The 19,884-nt window shown below is 50.1% G+C and overlaps 1 protein-coding gene across 6 annotated transcripts in view; it reads right to left on the minus strand.

Annotated features, from left to right (window-relative positions):
* Positions 1–19,884, minus strand: part of ZIC4 (Zic family member 4) — a 27,462-nt gene continuing 7,578 nt past the window's right edge. For 4 of the 6 annotated variants that reach the window (XM_058730155.1, XM_058730153.1, XM_058730152.1 and 1 more), the window contains 4 exons: positions 16,825–16,909; positions 9,947–10,564; positions 4,929–5,247; positions 1–2,843 (listed from right to left, as the gene is read on the minus strand). In XM_058730155.1, coding sequence (XP_058586138.1) covers position 2,843; positions 4,929–5,247; positions 9,947–10,564; positions 16,825–16,894 — 1,008 coding nt within the window. In that variant the 5' untranslated portion in view covers positions 16,895–16,909 and the 3' untranslated portion in view covers positions 1–2,842. Of the gene's footprint in view, positions 2,844–4,928; positions 5,248–9,946; positions 10,565–16,824; positions 16,910–18,082; positions 18,124–18,819; positions 19,882–19,884 lie in introns of those variants that run through there. The other 2 variants (XM_058730154.1, XM_058730150.1) reach the window with 2 other exon arrangements.

The following is a 19,884-nucleotide window of genomic DNA, read 5'->3' on the forward strand; positions in this document are numbered from 1 at the left end:
TTCAAAAGAGGAAGGGAAACGTCACAACATTTATTACCAAAGAAAGTAGCAAAATGGAGCTGCATGTACGCAACGCTCTTTGGAGGGAAAGAGAATCACAGATTTTAATCCATTTTTACATATTTACAGCAAGATGAAGCCACAGCTTTCGACTATGTTTTTTCATTCAACAATCACTTTCAATCAAATACATAACAACTTTTATTTTTCTTTCAGGTTAGTTCATAATTTAAGGATCTAAGGGGGAGAGATGATAAATCACAAACAGTGTGGGTAGAGATGTACCAAATAGTATAAGGTTTCAGTCAGGCTTCTTGTGTGTGTGTGTGTGTGTGTGTGTGTGTGTGTGTGTGTGAATTTATGATTACAAAACATTTGCCTGTCTGTATAATTCACATTCATTGCAATCATTACATTTCCCATAAATTAGTGATATAAACAAACATATGGGGACTTCCAGTAAACAAATAAAAATCAATATAAGAGACAACATTTTGCAGCAACTATAATAACAGCATGGGTTACAGCTTGGGGAAACTTCTTTACAAATCATTTATTCAGCACACACACAGTAGGGAGGCCAGTACATCCTTATGTATGTAAACCACCTTTAAAACCACATCGGGAGGTTTGGGGAAAGCTGGACAGGGTGAAATTTTCTTTCCTGGGCACAATATTAAATGAAGAACTGCATATGTGGATGGGAGGAGGGTATTTGCATGCACTTTGGGGACACTATCTTGTAAACTGAACTTTCTGAACTCCAATTGCCAAGACTCTGAAGAAAACAGGAAATGATAAAAATGTCTCTCCTTCAAGCCACTCTACTTTCTATTAATGGCAAAAAGGGCTTGCTGATTGCTGCTAGTGGGAAGAAACACACAATGGGTCTATTTTTAGAAGAGATTGTCTTTGAAGGAGCAGAAAATATTAACAATTGCTTGGCTGCAGTCAAAGGTTCCAAGCATCCTTGGCAAGAATATTGGGAGTTTGAGGGGTCCCCAAAGGAGGTTCATCCAAGTGACCTGACTGGGACTGATGAGTGCAGGCCAGTACAGAGAGAAGTGGACACACAGTTGGTGCTTGGGGTATGTACCCTCTGCCTACACCTCCTCTGCATTCTTTCCCCCATGTCCCAGAGCCTCTGCAAAAGGCCCCTCAACATCTGTGCGCCTCCACAGACCTTGGGCCTGATGTCTCTGTGTTGCTTTTGTTTTTTCCTTAGCAGGACTGAGTCCTAAAGTTATCAGTTAGTGTACTGTGCATGTATTTTTTTTTTAAAGAAGTTTGATTTTATCTCTTTAGAAACGGTTTGAAACTAACGGGGCAGAGGGAGTTTGACAGAGAGGAGAACAAATCGCTGACAAAGAACCTTTTACGTTTCATCAGCGTTGTTAGGACGACAAGCAGGAATGTCTCAGATAATAACTCCCACTTCAAAGATTTCTCAGCTCAATAGAAAGCGGACCATCCTTTTTATTCAACCACAAGGACTGGCACTAAAGAAGACTCTACTGTTTGATTTTTTTTTTCACCGTGTTTATTTTTCCCCTATTCACTGGGGTACTTGGATAAAATAAACAACAAGACAATTAAGGGAACATGGACTTCTAACTTTCCTGCCATCTTCCCTATCCCCTTGGCCTTGGGCTCTTGAGTTCATGCCCAGGGCCAGCCTAGGCCTGATGGGTATCCTATGCCCCACACTAGGGAGAAACAATATGGGGGCCTGCAAGAGACCTCTGGGATAGAGGGGGCAGAATGGGTTGATCTGGGGACCAGAGTGGTAGTGTCCCAAAGGCACAGTTTGAACTCCTTAGATTCAACCAGTGTGTCCCCTCTACAAGTCCCTTTCAAATTCAGGCCTCTACCCTGCTCAAGTGGCAGAGAGGCTTGTTGCACAAAATCGAGCTGGGGATGCTCATTTGTTAAGCTTCTGAGGTTGCCCTAAAGTTATTTACTCTTGACCCTGGAGCTTCTTTGGGGGCGCAGTCAAGGTGCACGGAGTCCGGCTCCTCCTTTCCTGAATGCGTCCCTGGCATCAAAATGCTCCCTCCCCACAGGAGTGTAGGGTGAACCCCTAAACGCGGGCGACGCTGGTTCCAAAGAGGAAGTATATACTGGAGAACGTAGTGACAGTATTAAATGGCGTGAAAGCAAAGGTCAGCGCAAATGTATCTTAATAGAGTGTCTGCAGTGAAGTGTGCCGCCTTTGAAGCGGCCGCTCCCCGCGCGCATTTCCATGGCGAGCCTAACGCGGCATGCTGATGCACCGTCAAACTCACACTTTCAACCCCAAAACCCGACTCTTTGAACAACCCGAGCTTGATTAGACCTTTCTCCTTTTCTTTCCCCTCTTACAAACCATTTCCTCGCCTTTAGAAACTCGCCATCAAACCCAAATGCGCCCTCTGATCACCGCAGAAAGCAGAAACAAAGGGGGCTGAGCGGCGATTCAAGCGGCCCTTTTCTTCCCTCACATTATTATCCATTTTTATTATGATCGGGAACAAGTGCCCATTCGCGTGGGTTTTGTTTACCGGAAATTAAATGAAAATGATTTAGTCCGCGTCAAACAAAAATATATACTTGTATACACAAGAAAAAAGGCCTGTTAGACGTAAATATTATGTCCTTAATGAAAAGCCTGGACGGGCTCCAGGCTCGGCCTTTCAGGATTTCAGTGCAACTTGCCCATTGCCATAGAAATCCTAACTTACCATGAAGATGCACCGTGGCGAAGAAACATTGCTTTGTGCGCGGACCCTTTGATGTCGCAGGCGCTAGATGCGGGCGCTCAGCTGCGTTGGGCGAGATTACCTTGCGAGCAACGCGGTGGACATCTGTAACAAGCAAATGAAAAATTAAAGGCTATTAGGGGCCGACCAAGCATTTTTATTTTATTTCACTATTTTGGATGGGAGTGGAAGGCAAACAGGGGCCTAGAAACAGAAGAGAAAGGAATGAGTCCGATTTGTAGAGGGAAGAATTTTTAAACGTCAGAAGAAGCAAGTTCTGCAGATGCCCTCTCCACCTTGGCGGTGGGGCGGGTGTTTCCCCGATGGGAACGAGTCGTTTGCTGCAGGCCGCCGGCCCTTGGCCAGGCGGCCTCTGGACTCCATTGTACGGGTGAGAGGAGTGGGGGGAGGGGATTGCGGGGCCACTTCCACAAGAATGGATTCACTAAGTGTGTGTTTGGAAGATTCTGGTTTTTTTTGAGAGGTACTGAAAACACTCCCATTCCAGTTAGGACATTGTTTATCTGATGAAAGTGTGGGGCTGCAGGGCAGGAGTGAGAATTGTCTAATAGTGTCTGAAGGGGAGACTGTAGAAGAAAACCCAGCAGAGTTGCAGGGCCAGGACTTGTTGGGCAGTCTAGCAGGCTCCCCCTAGGTGGGACTACCAGAGCGCCCATCTTCCAATTCTTAGGGGATTGGGATAGGTCTACCAAAGCTTTTTCACCCTTCTTTTTTCTTTCTAACCCCCTCCCTCATGTTAGCAAGGATTTGGGGGCAGCCCCATCCTCCCTGCAGAGGGTGGGAGACTGGGCAACAGGCCTTGATTCCTCCCCTCCTTGGCAACAATTGCAGACTTTCCTCTCCTCTGCCCCCAACATCTGGTTCTTTATCTGGGGACTTGGTCCGCAGAATATCGAATACTCATTCGATCTAGGCCCATTGGGTATTTGCCTTTAAAACATTTATTATTGAAGTTAATCTCTCTTGTCCTCCCCCCCCCACACACCTTTTAAAAAATAAGACGAACAATTGTATGATTTTTTACAAAGATTATCCCAGAATTGATGAGATTCATCCAGGCACTGTTCCCTAGGCCAGATCCCTTCACTGTGGAGGCCTTGGCTCAGTGACGTCATTGGCCCACTCTGCACCCCCAATGCCAAAGCACCCACAAGATTTCAAAGGTAGCTCTTCTAACAAGGGTAGTGGGGTGGGGAGAGGATGATTGTTCCCAGGAGGCTTCAGAACATTGAATCCTAAAGCCCCTCTAGCACTCCTTTGTCTGCATTTTCCGTTGTTAGGACTCACACCTTATCCCAGAGGTAGAAGTATAGGGAGCAGATACTTCTGGGTGCTTGGGCCAGCTCTTGGGAGAATGGCATGTGATCCACAGGGGTAGGTGCTTAAACTTCTCTCCCTTTTAACTCCTTTGTATAAGTAGTCGGAAATTTTGGGGCCTGGGACTTGTGCATTTTTGTTTGAGAGGATAGCTGAAGGAGGAGAGAATGTAGGGAGGCAGAAGTAGAAGGAAATAGGCAAGATAATGGCTCAGGGATTCCCTCTGCCACCTTCTGCGATTGGAACTTTCGAGGAGGCTCCCAATGGAAGCTGGGAAGGGAGTCCCGGTGGCAGTCCCAGCAGCCCAGGCCTCGAGGAAGACATTTCACATTCTGTGAACCACGAGAGGACTTTGTGGTCTTAATTTCACCGCCTGCAGCTGCCAAGTTCGCACATAAACTCTCCTAATGTGTATTTTTTTTTCTTTCGTCTGTCTCTTTCTGTACTTTCTCCACCCAAACACTGGTGTCACGCTACTCAGTCGTGAAGAGGTCGATGGGGGTGGGTGGAGGGTGCTGGGTGTGATTGCGGAATAAATATGGGAACCATATTTATATTTTAAAATAATGGATATTATATTAGCATATTCAATGAGCTCTAACAACTTTTAGCGGTTACCTTCCTCCCTCTCTCCCTCCTTCCCTTCCATCCTTTCTTCCTTCCTCACCCTCTCTTCAAGACTCAGTAACCCCGCCTAGACAAGCAGTCAGTGTACCGGAAGCGGCAACCGGAGCAGCAGCGCTAAAACCGGAGGCGGTGGCGGCAGCGGCAGCGGCGGGACCAGGTGGTGGCTGGGGCTTTGGGGGTGCGGCGGGGGCGGTTGCGGAGGGGCCCGCGCCCTGACACACGTACCATTCACTCAGGTCGGCGCCACGCGCCGCCACCGCCGCCGAGGAGGCCACCGGCGGGTCGCGGCCGAAGTCCGATGAGGGCGACACCAGGGCAGACGGCGTGGCTGAGTCGTAGCCAGAGCTAGGCGGCGGCGGCGAGCGCCCATGCACCTTCATGTGCTTACGCAGAGAACTGGGGTGCGTGTAGCACTTGTCGCAGCCGCGCACTTTGCACGTGTATGGCTTGTCGCTCGTGTGCACGTGCGAGTGCTTCTTGCGGTCGCTGCTGTTGGCGAAGCGCCGCTCGCAGCCCTCGAACTCGCACCTGAAGGGCTTCTCCCCTGGTGGAGGCAACGCAGAGACATTAGTGCGCGTGGGTCGTGGCCCCAGTTTGGCCTCACCACCCTTCTCAATTTCTCTGTCATTTTTAGAAAAAGACCCACAGAAGATTTTCATAAACCTTCTTTCCTTTTGGCCTCTCAGGACTAGCACCCCCTTCGCCCGCTCAGAGCGCGCCCCGAGCTTCCTCCAGCGCGCCGTCACCCCTCCCCCTCTCCCTCCCGGGCCGGAGCGGGGGGCGGGGGAGGGTACGGAGGAGGAGCGATGAAGACTCCATCTTTGTCGAGTTTCCATCCTGATCCACTCTGGTTGTTTTCCTCCAAATTTTCTCCACTCGGAACCAGAAGTATCTTTGCCCGAGAATAGAGTTGACCGAGGAGCTAGCGTCCGTTTGCTTTAAAATTGCTGTTCTAGCCAAACGTTTGTATTCCTCCCACCACCCCCACACACACCCCCACACACCCCCCACACAGTAGTCAACCCCGCACGCACCCTACCATGGCCCAAATTATTTACTAGAGTAGATTTTGTGCAAACGCCAAGGTGATGGAATAATTTAAAGATGCGCAGCCGTTGCACACGATATGTGCATAATGTGGATTCGTGCTGCAGGAAAAGGTATTCTGAGCAATGATTCACTTCAGACGCGATTTTTACGGGAAATGGAGCCCCCTCCCCCTTCCCTTCTACCCCCTGAGGGCAAACATTTAGCAGCATTCTTCAAATCTTGCCTAAACCGTCCGGGATCCCTCCAGATACGCGCGCCGGCAATAATATTTTATTACGCTGCTCCAGCAGCCTCCCGGAGACGCTGCCACTGGCAGCCTGCTCTCCCAGTCCGAACTGACTTGAGAGGTCGAAAAGCCTCCCCAGACCACCCACGCCCGGCTCTCGGGCCTTGCAGGCCTGAGCTGAGAGGCGGGCGCTGCAGGGTTTGCCCGCGCCAGGCGGGATCCGAGGCCTCTCGCGTAATCGCACCCTTGAGCTCGGCGTCTTCGGGATGAGCGCAGCTGCTGAGATCAGACCAGGCCAGGACAAGCGGGCAGCCGGGGTAGACCCGCGAGGGGTTCGGATTCGTGGTGCGATGCCCTATAGAGCCGCGGGAAGGCGCGAGCGCGCGTTAGGGTGGAAGTATTCGCCGAAGACCGAGCCCCAATCCTGCAGCTCACTGGCGGCTGGATTCGCTGGAATGTGGGGGTGGAAAGGACCCCAAGAACCCGGAAGCCCAGGTTCCTACTGGAGCTGCAGATGCTGTGGCAAGGTGGAGAGGAAGTGTCTAGGCGCTTTAAACAATGGATGCCACCCGGCGCCCAGGGTTGAGAGAAAGGCTACCAAGCGTCTGGCTAAGAAAGAGATGCATGGCTGGAGGACTGTTGCCTTTGTGGTCGCTTCTCCGCCGCTTCCAGGAAGGCTGGGTGCTTTGGGGCAGGTTTGAACACACAAAGCCCCTATTCCTGAGCCGGGCTGAAGCTCAGGCGGAGTCAGAGGTTTGCGCACAACCCTTGCCTCCGTGCGGCTGCGGATAGTGAGCCCAGGGTTCTGGCAGGGTCGGGTCGTTGCGTTCTGACCCTGCAGGAGTACTGCTAATACAGTGGAACACTGGGCGGTGCTGGCATCTGCCATTTCTCGGCACACTGGTACCATTTTATTAAAACAAAAACAAAACGAGAAAGATGCAGAATACATCAGTGTCCCTATTTGCCCCTTGTTTTCTCCTCTCTGATCCCTGTTGGCATCTGCAAAACTAAAACTTTTCTTCCTCCCTTCCTTCTTTTCTTTCTAAGATTACTTACAAGAACCATGCAATTCAGGGCCTGCAAAAGAAAACAAGATTTGCTGAAAACACAGAGGAGGAATAGAATTTGAGGTTGACCGCCCCCCTTCCCCAATATTCCCCTGCACACCTATCCCATCTTGCCAGCACCTCGTTGGACATTCACGTAAAACAGAAACAATGATTTCATCCCAGACGAGGAGCAGAGGGGAAAAAGCATGGCACTTTGAGCAGTGGAAGTTCTGAGGCCCCAGGGATGCCAGGTGAGGCCGCGCCCACTCGCGCCCTCCAGGCCTCTCCCCAGCTGCAGGAGGCCCCCTGGACTTCACGCTTAACACTGCGCCCCCACCCCCACCCCCATACACTGCTTCCCGCCCCCTCCCTTCCCACAGTGTCCGGGCGCTGCGCCCTGGGTGGGTGGGTGGGTGGATGTGCTGAGGCAGGGTAGGGCCAGGACCCTGCAGCCGGTCCGGAGCGGCCGGGGCCTGAGGCTTAAGTCAAGAGGGGCCGGGAGTCTCCTCCCAGAGGCTCAGCACCCGGGAGCGGCCTCCTCCGCGGCCCTGCGCCAGGCCCGCCGCACAAAGTTCGGAAGCCGCGGGGCAGTTCGGCTAGCGCCATTTTCTCGCACTTGTGGCTGGACCAGGTTACCGAGCATCTCTGTAGCGGCGCGGTCACTTCTCTACCTGGGACCCCCCGCCTTGTCTCTCTCTAACGACTGGCGGGGAAGGTGGGGCGAGCCCGCAGCTGAGGGGTCCCGAGAAGGGGGGGTTGGGGGACAGGCGGCCGGGTCAGGCCGAAGCTCGGCGGCTGCCCGGCATCTCCCTCGCGGCGGCACCATTGTTCCGGGATTGCTGTGACCGCCACAAAGTGAAACCTTTCGGCATGGGGCTTGGGGCAGCTGCCTCGCAAGCTGGGCCTGGGCTTCAGATCCGGGAGAATCTCAACTCCTGTGAAATCAGCCCCTGTTCGCCGCTTCCGCGACTCGAGGAAATGAAACGGCATTAATATTTGAAAAGGCAATTATTTTCCTGTTGAATCGAGAACTGTCTTCATGAATAATTTGTAGTGAGGTCTATTGCCATTTGAGAAACATTTTGTTGTTTTTTTTCCCCCCCTCTCTCTGTCTTTTCATTACTTGGGGGGGGGGGGTTGAGAGAAACGCTGGAGCAGGAGATCTCAGTAGGTGGTTTTTTTTTTCTTTTTTCTTTCTCTCTCTCTCCCTTCCTTCCTTCCTTCCTTCCTTCCTTCCTTCCTTCCTTCCTTCCTTCCTTCCTTCCTTCCTTCCTTCCTTCTTTTCTTTCTTTTTTTAACTCCAGAGATAATGAGTCAGGACTGCCAGTGGAAAGGACGCACTTAAAATTCTGTCCTGAATGGACGCAAACCTGAGCCAGCCCAGGCGCACTGAACTTGCTTCTCTGCTGTAGGTCGATTGCACTAAGAATTTAACCATTTTCTGCTTCATGGACTTCAAACAGTAGGCCGGCAAAGAGCAGTAAAAGTTTGTTTGTTAAAAAAAACAACAAAAAAAACCCCGTCATTAAAAATGAGTTCCTTCTCTGGCTCAGGACTGCGCATCTACCTTCTCAGTACGGGCCATCAACTCCTGGAGTCAGCGGGCCTGTGGGAGGTGATGGGGCCTCACTTCTCCTCCCCTCCTCTGGGATGAAACTCGGAGAGCGCTAAAGGGGAACAACTACTTGCAGAAGGGGTGGGAAAGATACTGGAAACAGTGGGGGGGAAATTGTACATTTCTAGATATACTATGGAAATAAAGGAAACTAAGAGTGGACTTTGGTCTGGACTCCACCTGTGCCAGCGTCCTGGCCAAGGACCTTCCCCAAGATTGCAGGGCTTGGGGGAGAAATCAGGATTTGCAAGTTTCTTTCCCCAGCAGTAACAGCCTGGGGGAGTCCTTTGACTTCAATCCTTGCTGATATTTCCACCAAGAAGAGAGGTGAGTAAGGTACAGCCCCAAGAGAGTAAGAGAAGCGGGGGCACCAAGCTGGAACTTATTTTATCTTCTCCTCTCCCCACCAGTCCCCCTCTCCAGCCCCCAAAATAGAGGAGAGGAGATGTTGCCTTCTTAAACTTCTAGGGTGTTTGGGTGAGAAAACCCTAGCTAGAGAGAATACAAACATCGGCTGCTAAACTAATTAATGTAACTTCACAGGCTGTTCTGGGAAGTGTGAAAACTTTCTCCTTGCAATTGCATTAATTAGAGATGCTTCTGGCCAGAGGAGTTCAACTATGCATGCTCTTCAGCAGGCTCCTGTTCTTTCTGTTAACTAGAACTAACAGATGTGGTTGACACATGTCCCCATTTCACTTAACAGCTCAGTAAACGACATATAAGGCAGATGAGTCTCCTTGGTCTCTGCTAAAGCAAAGGAGTTTGTCAAACATCCCAAGTGTCAGGTCACCAAGGCTCCAAAACCTGGGCAAAGTCAGCCCATGAGACCCCCAAATCCTCAAGAAGACACCAAGGGCCCGATGATCCCTCAGTGCAGGTGCTAGTCAGGTTGTCAAGTCCACCAGGGGAAGAGCACTTGCCTCAGGATTCCAAAAGGACCAAGAAAATGAAATTGGTACTATGTCTTATGACTTTGGGGAATAGTGCTGTTTTAAAACCTGCAAATCAAGCTCGATCAGCGAACACACATTTGCACACACAGAGACCCAAGTATGTTCACATTCGCCCCCTCTCACAGAGCAGAAATCACTTGCTTTCCTCCACACACAGGCTCAGGAAACTTCTGTGATTCTAATAGAAGGGCATAATTAGTATTTTATGGACTTGGGTCATGGAAATACCAAGATAGCCTCCCTCCACCCAGATGGAACTTGAGGAAATCCAGCCCCGAGGTCCCAGAAGAGGCCGCCTGCTCCCCCAGAGGGTCCGCACGAGACAGACAGTGCCGAATACTGACCTGTGTGAGTTCTTTTGTGTATTTTGAGATTTTCTGATCTAGCAAACACCTTCCCACACCCCGGGAAAGGACAGGGGAAGGGCTTCTCGCCCGTGTGCACGCGGATGTGATTTACAAGTTTGTATTTGGCTTTAAAGGGCTTGCCCTGGCGCGGACACTCCTCCCAGAAGCAGATGTGGTTGGCCTGCTCCGGGCCGCCGACGTGTTCCACGGTGACGTGCGTGACCAGCTCGTGCATGGTGCTGAAAGTTTTGGAGCAGAGGCGCGGGGGCGCGGGGCTATCGGCTGCCAGCCACTTGCAGATGAGCTCCTGTTTGATCGGCTGGCGCATGTAGCGGAAGAAGGCACCAGGACCGTGGGGCGCCGTGAGGTTCACGGTCAGGTTCATGCCCCCGTAGCCGTGCAGGGCCGCGGCAGCTGCCAGAGCGTCGCTGCGGGCCACCGGTCCCGGCGTAAAGGGTTCGGGCCGCGCGTACATGTCTCCAGGGAGCCCCAGACGCAGGAGTCCGTTCAAACTGCCGCTGGGGGAGGCCTGCGGTGGCTGCTCTTGAAGGCCCGGGAACACCGAGGGGCTGGAGGCGGCAGCAAGCTGGGGGCCATGGTGTCCGGAGCTGCTACCTGTTGTGGAGACAAATAGCGCGCGTGAGAACGGGCGGCGTGGGCCGAGCATTCCACCGGGCCCCGGGGGGCAGGCCCAGCCCAGCCACACCACGGCCTCTGCCGTCAGCGCCGGGACCGCGAGCCAGACAGAGGCAGCAGCGAAAGGAGTGGACAGCGAGAGGCCAAGCACCTCCACTGCGGACCGGCTGGGCAGCAGTTCGGTAGAGCCCCCTGCCGCTCCATGAGCGGGAGAGGGAGAGAGACTGCAGGGCAGGTGGAAAGGGCAGTGGGGTGCGCAGTGCTGAGTCTGTGGGTTGCTCGGGGACCCCGGGCTGTGCTCCAGAGGGGCCCGACCTGCGCCCCCAGAGCGCTCTGGCAGCCAATCCCCTGGAGCACTCAGGGGTCTCGGAGCCCTGCGGGGAAATGGCAGTGAGGGAAGCGGTGATGTTTTAGGTGGTGGTGGTGCGGAAGCGCCCCAGCCATTTTTTTTTTTTAATTTCAGTGCCCAGCTCTGCTGAAAGAGGGCGGCCTGCTGGATCCTGGCCGGGGCTCCCCAGAGCTCCCTAGGTCAGGTCGCTCAGGCCAGTCACCTGACAGCAGGGAGGGCAAAGAACAACCACAAAAAACTTATGCAAAGTTTTTTTTTTTTCCCCTTCAAGTTTCGGGGTGTGTTCCCCCCTCCCTCAGTCTTTAATGCCTACTTGAAATCCCGTACACTACAGAGGTAGCAGCGGGGCGCGTGAGGAAGTGAATAGAGATTCGGGGCCATGGCCGGGGCCCGCGGAGAGGAACAATCGCCTAGGTCGCCTATTGGCCCGCAGCCGGGCCCGACGTCAGCAATGACAGGTCCCGCCACACGCAGATACACACACACACACACACACACACACACACACACACACACACTCTCCTGCTCCAGCGCCTCTCCACCCCACCCCACCCTACCCCCAACATATCTTGCTTCTACTGCTCATGCGCTCTGACCCGGGCACGGATTCTTTTCTCTCCTCTTGAGCCCCCTCCCCCTCCTCTCTGGACAGCTGAGTAGATCTGCTCTGCCTCACTGCTCCAGGAAGTGAGAGGGGTTGGGTTATGCCTTCTTTCACCACGACTTTGGGGAGGGGGTGTTGCGCCTTACGTAAAGTACTCGGGTTATTAGACGGGCAGATCCAGCCCTGCGGACGGGGCAGCACCGGGCGCGAGGGGATGGCGGCCTGCTCGGCTCTGTCCCCGGAGCCAGAGGCGGGGGGAGGGGGGGGAGGGGGCTGCTGTACCCAGGGACTGCAGACTACGCGTCCGGGAGCGGAGGAAACTCTCAGGCTAGCAGCCCTTGAGCTTTATTATTATTTTTCTCGCTTTTTCCGAAATTTCTCGTGTCCCTCATGTCTCTTTCTCTCATTTCCTTGGACTCCCCGACCCTTTCCCTTCTCCCCACTCTATCCTTCCCACCTAGCCTTGCCAGCCCCTCCTTTCAAGTGGCGCTCGGAGACCCCTAAACCCAAGATTCCGGCCCTGACCAGACCCAGAACGACCTGGGAGAGACTGGCCTCGAACCCACGCCACTCTCCCGAGAGGGGCTAAGAATCCTCTCCGCCACAAACCCGTTCGCCCCGCGGGCCGGCTGGCCAAAGAAACAGAGGCGAGGGGCACGCTGCAAGGAGAAACAGGTCCTCATCCCCGGGTCTCCCCGTGTCAATTTGCAGTCTTGAGCTCTGTACCCTGACGCCAAACAGAGCCTCTGGGAAAGGGGACCACGATCACTTCCACTTTCAGCTCCCTCCACTTGTTGCCAGTGGCCGGAGTCTCTGCGTCTATGCTCGCTAGCCCTTAGGGCTCTGAGAAGAGTGGACAGACACCAAGTTTCCCAGCCCAGGCTGTGAAAGGGACTGCGGGCCCATGGCCTCCTTTCGCCGGACGCCCTCCCAGGCTGAGGCTCCACCGTCTTGGGGTGGGGGTCGGCGGGCGGAAATAAACCTTTCAGTTTCGGCCTAGCCTAGTACCGCCTGAACAGGGGGGAGTGTCCTTTGTCTGCGCCGCCGACCGGCTAGGGCTGGCTGCACAGCTTGGCGATTTAAAGGGCTGCTCGCCCTAACGCCTGCCCTGCTCTCTGAAGCCAAAAATGCCAACTTAGGTACTTGGGCCTCCCTAGCGGCCATAGAAAGGGCCTCCAAAGCAGAGGAAAGCTTGGATTTTTAAGAGAAGTTGTAAGGATTGAGTAAAAGATCCCGTATCCCTAGCCGAGGTGAGAAGTTTGGACAGATTGCAAGGAACTCTGACTTGGAGTTGATTGAGCTGCCCCACCCACCCCCAGCACGGAGAACTATTCTTATACATTTCCTGGTCAGTAAAAAGGGTTTCTTTTAAATTTTTTTAAAAAAATAATTAACTTACATATAATGGTTGGCAGATTCTTTGAGACGTTCTTCATTTAATACATTGTTCCCCGCTCGGGCCGCATTTTAGCGAGGGATTAACTTACACAATTTCCCTCGTCTTTGACAAGTCCAGGTCTTTTGCTCCTCTGACCGGCCGGAAGAGCTTAAGCAATGCGACCAATAGATGCTGCGTTAGAGAAAGAAAGAAAGAAAGAAAGAAAGAAAGAAAGAAAGAAAGAAAGAAAGAAAGAAAGAAAGAAAGAAAGAAAGAAAGAAGAGAGAGAGAGAGAGAGAGAGAGAGAAAGAAAGAAAGAAAGAAAGAAAGAAAGAAAGAAAGAAAGAAAGAGAGAAAGAGAGAAAGAAAGAAAGAAAGAAAGAAAGAAAGAAAGAAAGAAAGAAAATGAAAGAAAGAAAGGAAAAGAAAAAAAGAAGAGGAGAGAGAACAGAGAAGAGAGGGAAAGGAAGGGAAAGGGAAAGGGAAAGGGAAAGGAAAAGGAAAAGGAAAAGGAAAAAGAAAAAGAGAAAAGGAAAAGAAAGGTTGAAGGAGAGCTTTTGACAGTCGAATCCCTTCTGCTCTGGAAACCAAGGATGTGTACATAGTGTTGAGACTAGACTTTGAGGATTTGTCTCCTTCCTGGCTTTTACCTCCTCCCATACTCTCTCTTTCTGGGATTTACCTTCTGCCACAGAAGCCTCCTCTCCTGTCTCTCACTCTGTTTTCTCTTCCCCCTTGTGATGGCCAGGCCTAGTCTTAGTGGTTTCAAGGCTCCTCACTGTTCAGGTGTCTGTTGAATGCGCAGTTGTCTAGGCAAGTGTGGGCCAAACCCATGAAGGGCTTCTAAAGACAAACAAACAAACAAACAAACAAACAAACAAACAAAAAGCCCCACACACAAAAAAACCCAAACCCAAAATGAATGTGTTCCTCCCTGGGACCCCTTGCCTAGCTGTTTCTCCTAACCAACTCTGAACATAGAGCTTAGTCAACTCCTCCTGTAGCTTTCAGGCCTAAGTGCAGGGATACTTCTGCAGTGGTCCAGCAATAAAAATATCTTCTTTTCCACTTGAACCTACATGATCGACAACCTACCGTTCAGGATGTTTGTCAAACTCATCATCCACTTTTGCTCCCATTAAATCTCTGATTTGCACAAAAATGGGTCCCTCAATATATAACCGTGACCTCACCTACATCAAAAGCTTTGAATAACAGCAGAGAACAGGGGTATTAAAATTGTTTTAGTCTATGGACCCTTTTGGAAGCTTTGTGAAGCCAGTGGACTCTAATAGTCTTGTTTTTGTTAACACATATAGTAGAAAAAACATGTAACTTTCCATTAGAAAGTGGTGAAAATAAAGATGTAATTTTTCCCTTTCAAGTTTGTGGACCCCCTAAGTTAAGCCCTGACTCTGTAGACTCTAGGGATAAGAAGCAGAGGTTTTATACTTGTAGACTGTTGGTATGCTATATACTCTTACTAACTTTACCCTTGAAAAACTTTGAACATGTGCGTGGCTTTTTGTGCCAACAGCGAAAGGGCAGATATGTCTGATTCAGCCAAATTCACCGATAGTAACCTGGCCCCATGGAGCTCCTTCCCAGATGCAGCATTCTCTTGAAGTACTGAAAACATATGGACCCATCCCGGGTAGATGCTTCTTGAGTAGCCAGGGATTACTTGACCTGCAGGTCAGTAAGGCTGTCTGATCCTTGCAAGTTCGTTGGAGCCACATGGTTCACACGTTGGCTAAACACAGAAATGGGACAAGGAATTCTCCTAGAGGGACATTTTCCCAGGGACAGAGACAGGGAGGGAAAAAAATCCATTTAGCCACTAATATAGACAGGGAACTCTAGGTGATTACATGAGGGTCTTTAAGGCATATCTCCGAAATAAGACCCAAAGCAGTATCCAGGTAACCACAGATGACAGGTGGAACGCCGATGGCGGGGAGGTATATTTTAGTTTTCGGGGTGGTTTCTTTGAGTCTTCCAGTGCCAAGTATCAAAGAGTCCTGACTTCATTGACTTGACAGGGCAGGCTGAGGAGTGGTGTTCCTCAGTGGTGCTCACAATTTTTCTTTCAGAAAGTTATCTCACCACACTGACTCCCAATACCAAATGCTTGGCTGGAGCATTCTATTTCTAACCATGCTGGGAGTTACAGCCCTGTTGAGTTCACTTTCCTACTTGATTTGCAGGAGAAAAACCACCACATTCTGCAGCCCAGAGATCTTCAGCAGAATTCAAAGAAGCACTGGAGGCTTTTGTAGGGGCCTGTGTGGAGCAAGCTCCACTACCAGATGCCAAACATCCATCCAGTGCCCAGAATCCTGCCCTAAGAACCTTTGTTCACCTCAGCCTGGCCAAAGCAACAGCATACACTAAAGTGATTTTTTAGCCCTGTTGTATAGAAATATGACATTTGGTGGCCCTGCCATCTGCCAGAGCTCCTCACATCACTGGTTCAAATAGGGGAATGTCTGACCTCTCTCCTTTGGAAAAGAAAGAAATGGGGGAGGTTTCAGATCAATAGCTAGGCTATTTTTCCACTTTGATCTTTTAAGCAATGCTAACTGATGATTATCTGTTGCAGGTTATGCCCAGAGCAGGGTCTCAGGAGCTGAGGGCCACCACACAGAGCCTAGACGAGAATAAGCCTTCTTGTCTGAATATTTGCATCTAGATCTGCAGTCACTTGTTCAATCCTTTCTTCCCTGTTTCTAGCCAGGTTACCACCCCAAACAAGAAACATATCTCTTTATAGGCTATTCACAGACAGACTTTAGATTCCTGCAGTGAGAGGTTGTCTCTAGTCTTATGAAAAAAAATAATAACTTCAGCCCCAGGAGCCCACTGTATGTCCCAGCCCAAATTGTACAAAGGAGATGAGATCTAGGATTTTGGAGATAAAGGAAGATATTTCCCTCCTCTGCTATGGAAGTTTGGGCTTTAGTCATCATTAATGGAACTGAGTATGAAAGAAAATATACTTGGATAAAATTTAATTTCCAAGCAAGGGTTCTGCTAAACATCTTTTGACAAAAGATTAAGAAACATGGTCAAAGACCTTCCAGAACAGCACTGAGGGATTAAAACAAGTGAATTTACATAATAAGCACATCTCTCTTGAGAATTCTACCATCGAATTATCCCAAAATAATAGAAGAAAGCCATTTCCTGAGTTGTCCATTTAACTTTTGTTAAGAAGGTTGATTTTCCTTCCACCAAGGGAATACCTTGGAGGCAAGCATCGTCAGTTGGTGGTATAGTTGAAATGAGGAAAACTAGAAGCGCCTGGAAGGGAAAACACCCAACCCTAAATCATATGCTTATTCTAAATGGAATATTAAATTAAATTCTTCACAATGAAGGTATTCCTGACAGAGTGGCTGTCAGTCACTCCCTGTTCAGGCACCACATTGTGGGAACGTAGTTGCCGCCACATTGCAGAAGGCTGGTGTCCCTGGTAAAGATGATGCATATCATGTAAACCCCATCACCAAGATCAAAGTCTGCTCCTTTCATGGAAGCCAATACATGTCAAACCTCATTCCAATCAAATCGTCTGGAAATGAATTCAAGATGAATATGTCATAGAATAATGTGACAGTGGAACTGCAGAAGGTCAGGGGTGGTTGTTTCAATGAGAGAGTCGTCAAATATTAATTCTGGAATGTCCAGATGAGTAGGCATTGAGGGGGATTAGCTGGCTGCTGGTGGGATGTTGTGTCACTGATTTGTGTGCAAATGCATCAAACGCCAAGGTGTTCTCAGTTTCATTGGAACTCAAGAAATATCTCCAAGCTCACAACTCAACATAACCAGAAGACCAAACAAAACTTCCCACTATAAAAGAATAACTTCAGCAAACCAATATTCAAAAGAGGATTTTAACTTACTAGACTCTTTTAGGGAGTTTCGGTAAAGCCGTAATCTTTTCCTCATCACCAAGGAAGTCTTGTATCTCATTTTCTGACTTTGAGCCTGTTTGAGAAGAAAAGAGAGATGGTCACTGGTTAAACAATTTCATACATGTTTGTATGGCAAGATTGTGTGGCCTTAATATATGAGTGAAAAACAGTGTGGTCTGAAGAGTCTTTCAGTCTTTCTTAAACCATTTTCAAATTTTAAAGTGAGAGAAAGCACTCTGCTGGGAACTACCGTTGCAAAACAATATATCCTTCGTGATACAAAATATTAAAAATCATTTTCCTCCTAGACATTTTTTTGTGAAATTCATTTGTTGATTTCCCTTGTAAATAGGATTTAAGCACCAGCCAGTGTTCAAATACCTCTAACTTCTTGAATTTGAATTTAATGCATGAGAAGTTCCCATTTTTTCTTTAAGTTTACTGAGTTTAGTAAAATGTGATGAGGAGGGCTAGGTGTCCTCTGGGAGGTGGACAGGTTAAAAATTGAGGTACAAATATTGAAATTGAGAGAGAGAAATTTCTTTGTGGATTTGTAGATCTTGCCCATAGTGGTGTGGGATCCCTTATCCTTACATGGCTTCCACCCTCAAACCCATTTGGAAATCATCATCGGTTGATTTTTTAAAGTTAGTATAAAATTCACCAGAATGGGGGGGGGGAAAGTATCATTTCTGTCATCTGGTCCTGGTTGGCTGCAGTTCTTAGTTAAGAATGTCAGAACTGCAACCCCTCCCCCCTCCCGTAATACTTGCATCCCTTATCAAATTCACTTTGTGGATAATGCTACCAAACCTTTGGCCATCTTGAAGTCTGAAACCCATCCTGGGGACCTTTGCATCTGTCAGGCAACACTAAAGACAGTGGAAAAGCCAAAGAGAGACGATCCACCCAGCCCCAACCCTCAATTTGGCCTAGAAAGACAAACAGTCATTGAAAAGGTCTCAGGCTGGACAAACACAGCACGCCCTCTGTCAATGAGGACGTCTGCCTGTCTTGACACTCCAGCCCACAGAACAAGCGATTGTTTAACTTGTTGAACCACAGGCCAAATCCAAATGGGGCTCTGCTATCTCAAAGGCTTTCCAATTCTCTATGCTCAAAGATCTCTTTCTCTCTCCCTCAACCCTCAACCTGGGCTTGAACTAGCTTGTGTGTTTTTGCCCTTTCCTCTATCTTTTCTAGGTCCAAGCCTGAGGTGTGTGTGTGTGTGGGGGGGTAGACTCACCTTTTCCCAGAAGGTTTTATTTATTTTCAATTTTTTTCTAAACAAAAGGCTTCTATCCCCAAAAGTAATAAGCTCTTCCCTGCACAAATCAGGAAAGAACGGGCGGGAGGGGGGGGCCCAACGTTACATTCCTACTGAAGTTTGGCACGCGAGGCATCATCGCTCTAAATTTCCTCATGGCAGGATATCTGGCACTGGAAACATCCTGGTTGGTTGGGATTAGTAGAATTTACCTTTTTGCTTCAGAGGAAAATGGGTGTGTTTCCCTAGAGAGCCCCATCCACCCACAATGCTGCCCAAGTCCCTCCCTGCTTAAGAGGCCTGGGTCGCTTCTACCCCTAGATCCTGGCAGTCTTTTGTGCATTACAAACCCACAGGCATGCAAACAAATGCTGCAGAGGCTGGGCTTTGGGCTGGCAGCCTGGCAGCTGAGAGCTTATGCTGCTCTGCAGCAGCTCCATCACCAGGCTGGTGTAGAGAACCAGGGTAAATATCTCCTCCTTTGGTTCAAACTCTGGTCCCACTTAGCAAGCCAGTTATCTCACTGAAGGAGGGGTGAAAGAATATGGGAACAATCCCTGGGCCCCTAGACATGAGTTCCCCACTAAGGCAGGGATATAAAAGCTCTGAAAATGCTTGGCTAAGTTCTCAAATTACTACTCCTGGTTTGTCTCCGCACACTCCCATGGCTACTTAATCAGGAGTCAGGAGCACAACCTGGAGACATCAGAACTTACCTTCCTCCTCACACTTTGAGAAGAGGAAAGGGTGCCAGCCAGCCGCCGTAATTAATTGGTTTGGGGGAGAGCCAAGCAGGTGGGCCGGTGGGTACACGCAAAAGACACTGTTTTTCTTTGGGGGAACACCGAGGCTGAACGTTGTAGGATCACCCTGGACTGCTCAAGCCTGCTCAAGGTCAGAGGTCACCTACAGCCTGCTTTCCAAGCCAGAGATTTTAGTCCGGGAGCCATGAACGCTGCTCTGCACTGATTAACCGGCAGGCACTCAGGCAAAGGCATGCCGGCCTCTCCGCCACGGCTCAGCTGGGACAGTGCAGAACAGGGGCCCTTCAGCCTGCCAGGGAGCTCTGAAGCCAAAACCAAAAAAAGCTCCTGGCTTCTACCCGCAGTTTGCTATTGCCAGCTGTACCGACATCTCCCCGACTCCCCTCCATCAGGCCCTTTAGCACAGAGACAAGGCTGGACTGTGTGACGGCCTTCTCGCCTTTTTCTCCTCCCTTGAGGAAAGAGTTCCGGGGTTTCCTGGCTGCGGGCTGAAGGCTGGGTGACCTCCGTGGGCTCAAAGAAGAGTATGCATTAGTGGGTTGCCAGCAGGACAAGCCGGGACATTTAACTGTCTCTTTGAACACCCCCGACCCCCACCTGCCGGCAGCTAGATAGAGGAAAGGAAGTTGGTGCCTCGCCTTGGGTCGCTCTGAGGCCAATGCTGTTCGAAAGTGGGTAGAAATATGGCCTTGGAATCCATAGGGAGCCTCCTGCAGACAGTGCCGGCCAAAGTACAGCCCTTCAATACCCCTTCTCCATTCCTAAGACCTCGCTGGCTTCCAGCTGTCCCCATGGACCGCCAACCTCATTCATCAACCCAAAACTTTCCGGTCGAGCCTTTGAGGCAGTCCTAGCTTTCTCTCACATCTCGACTCAGTTCCCGCCTTACTTGCCCCAAATTTTCTGTGTCCCTAAATGTCTAAGATACTGATCAGAATTCTAGGCGGCTGCGGCCTGCTCCCCAGAGAACTAGTCGTAGCCCTCGTTCGAATCTGGGAGAAGGAAAGCCAAGTCCCG

The sequence above is a fragment of the Neofelis nebulosa genome, chromosome 5 (assembly GCF_028018385.1).
Source record: "Neofelis nebulosa isolate mNeoNeb1 chromosome 5, mNeoNeb1.pri, whole genome shotgun sequence".
NCBI lineage: Eukaryota > Metazoa > Chordata > Mammalia > Carnivora > Felidae > Neofelis > Neofelis nebulosa.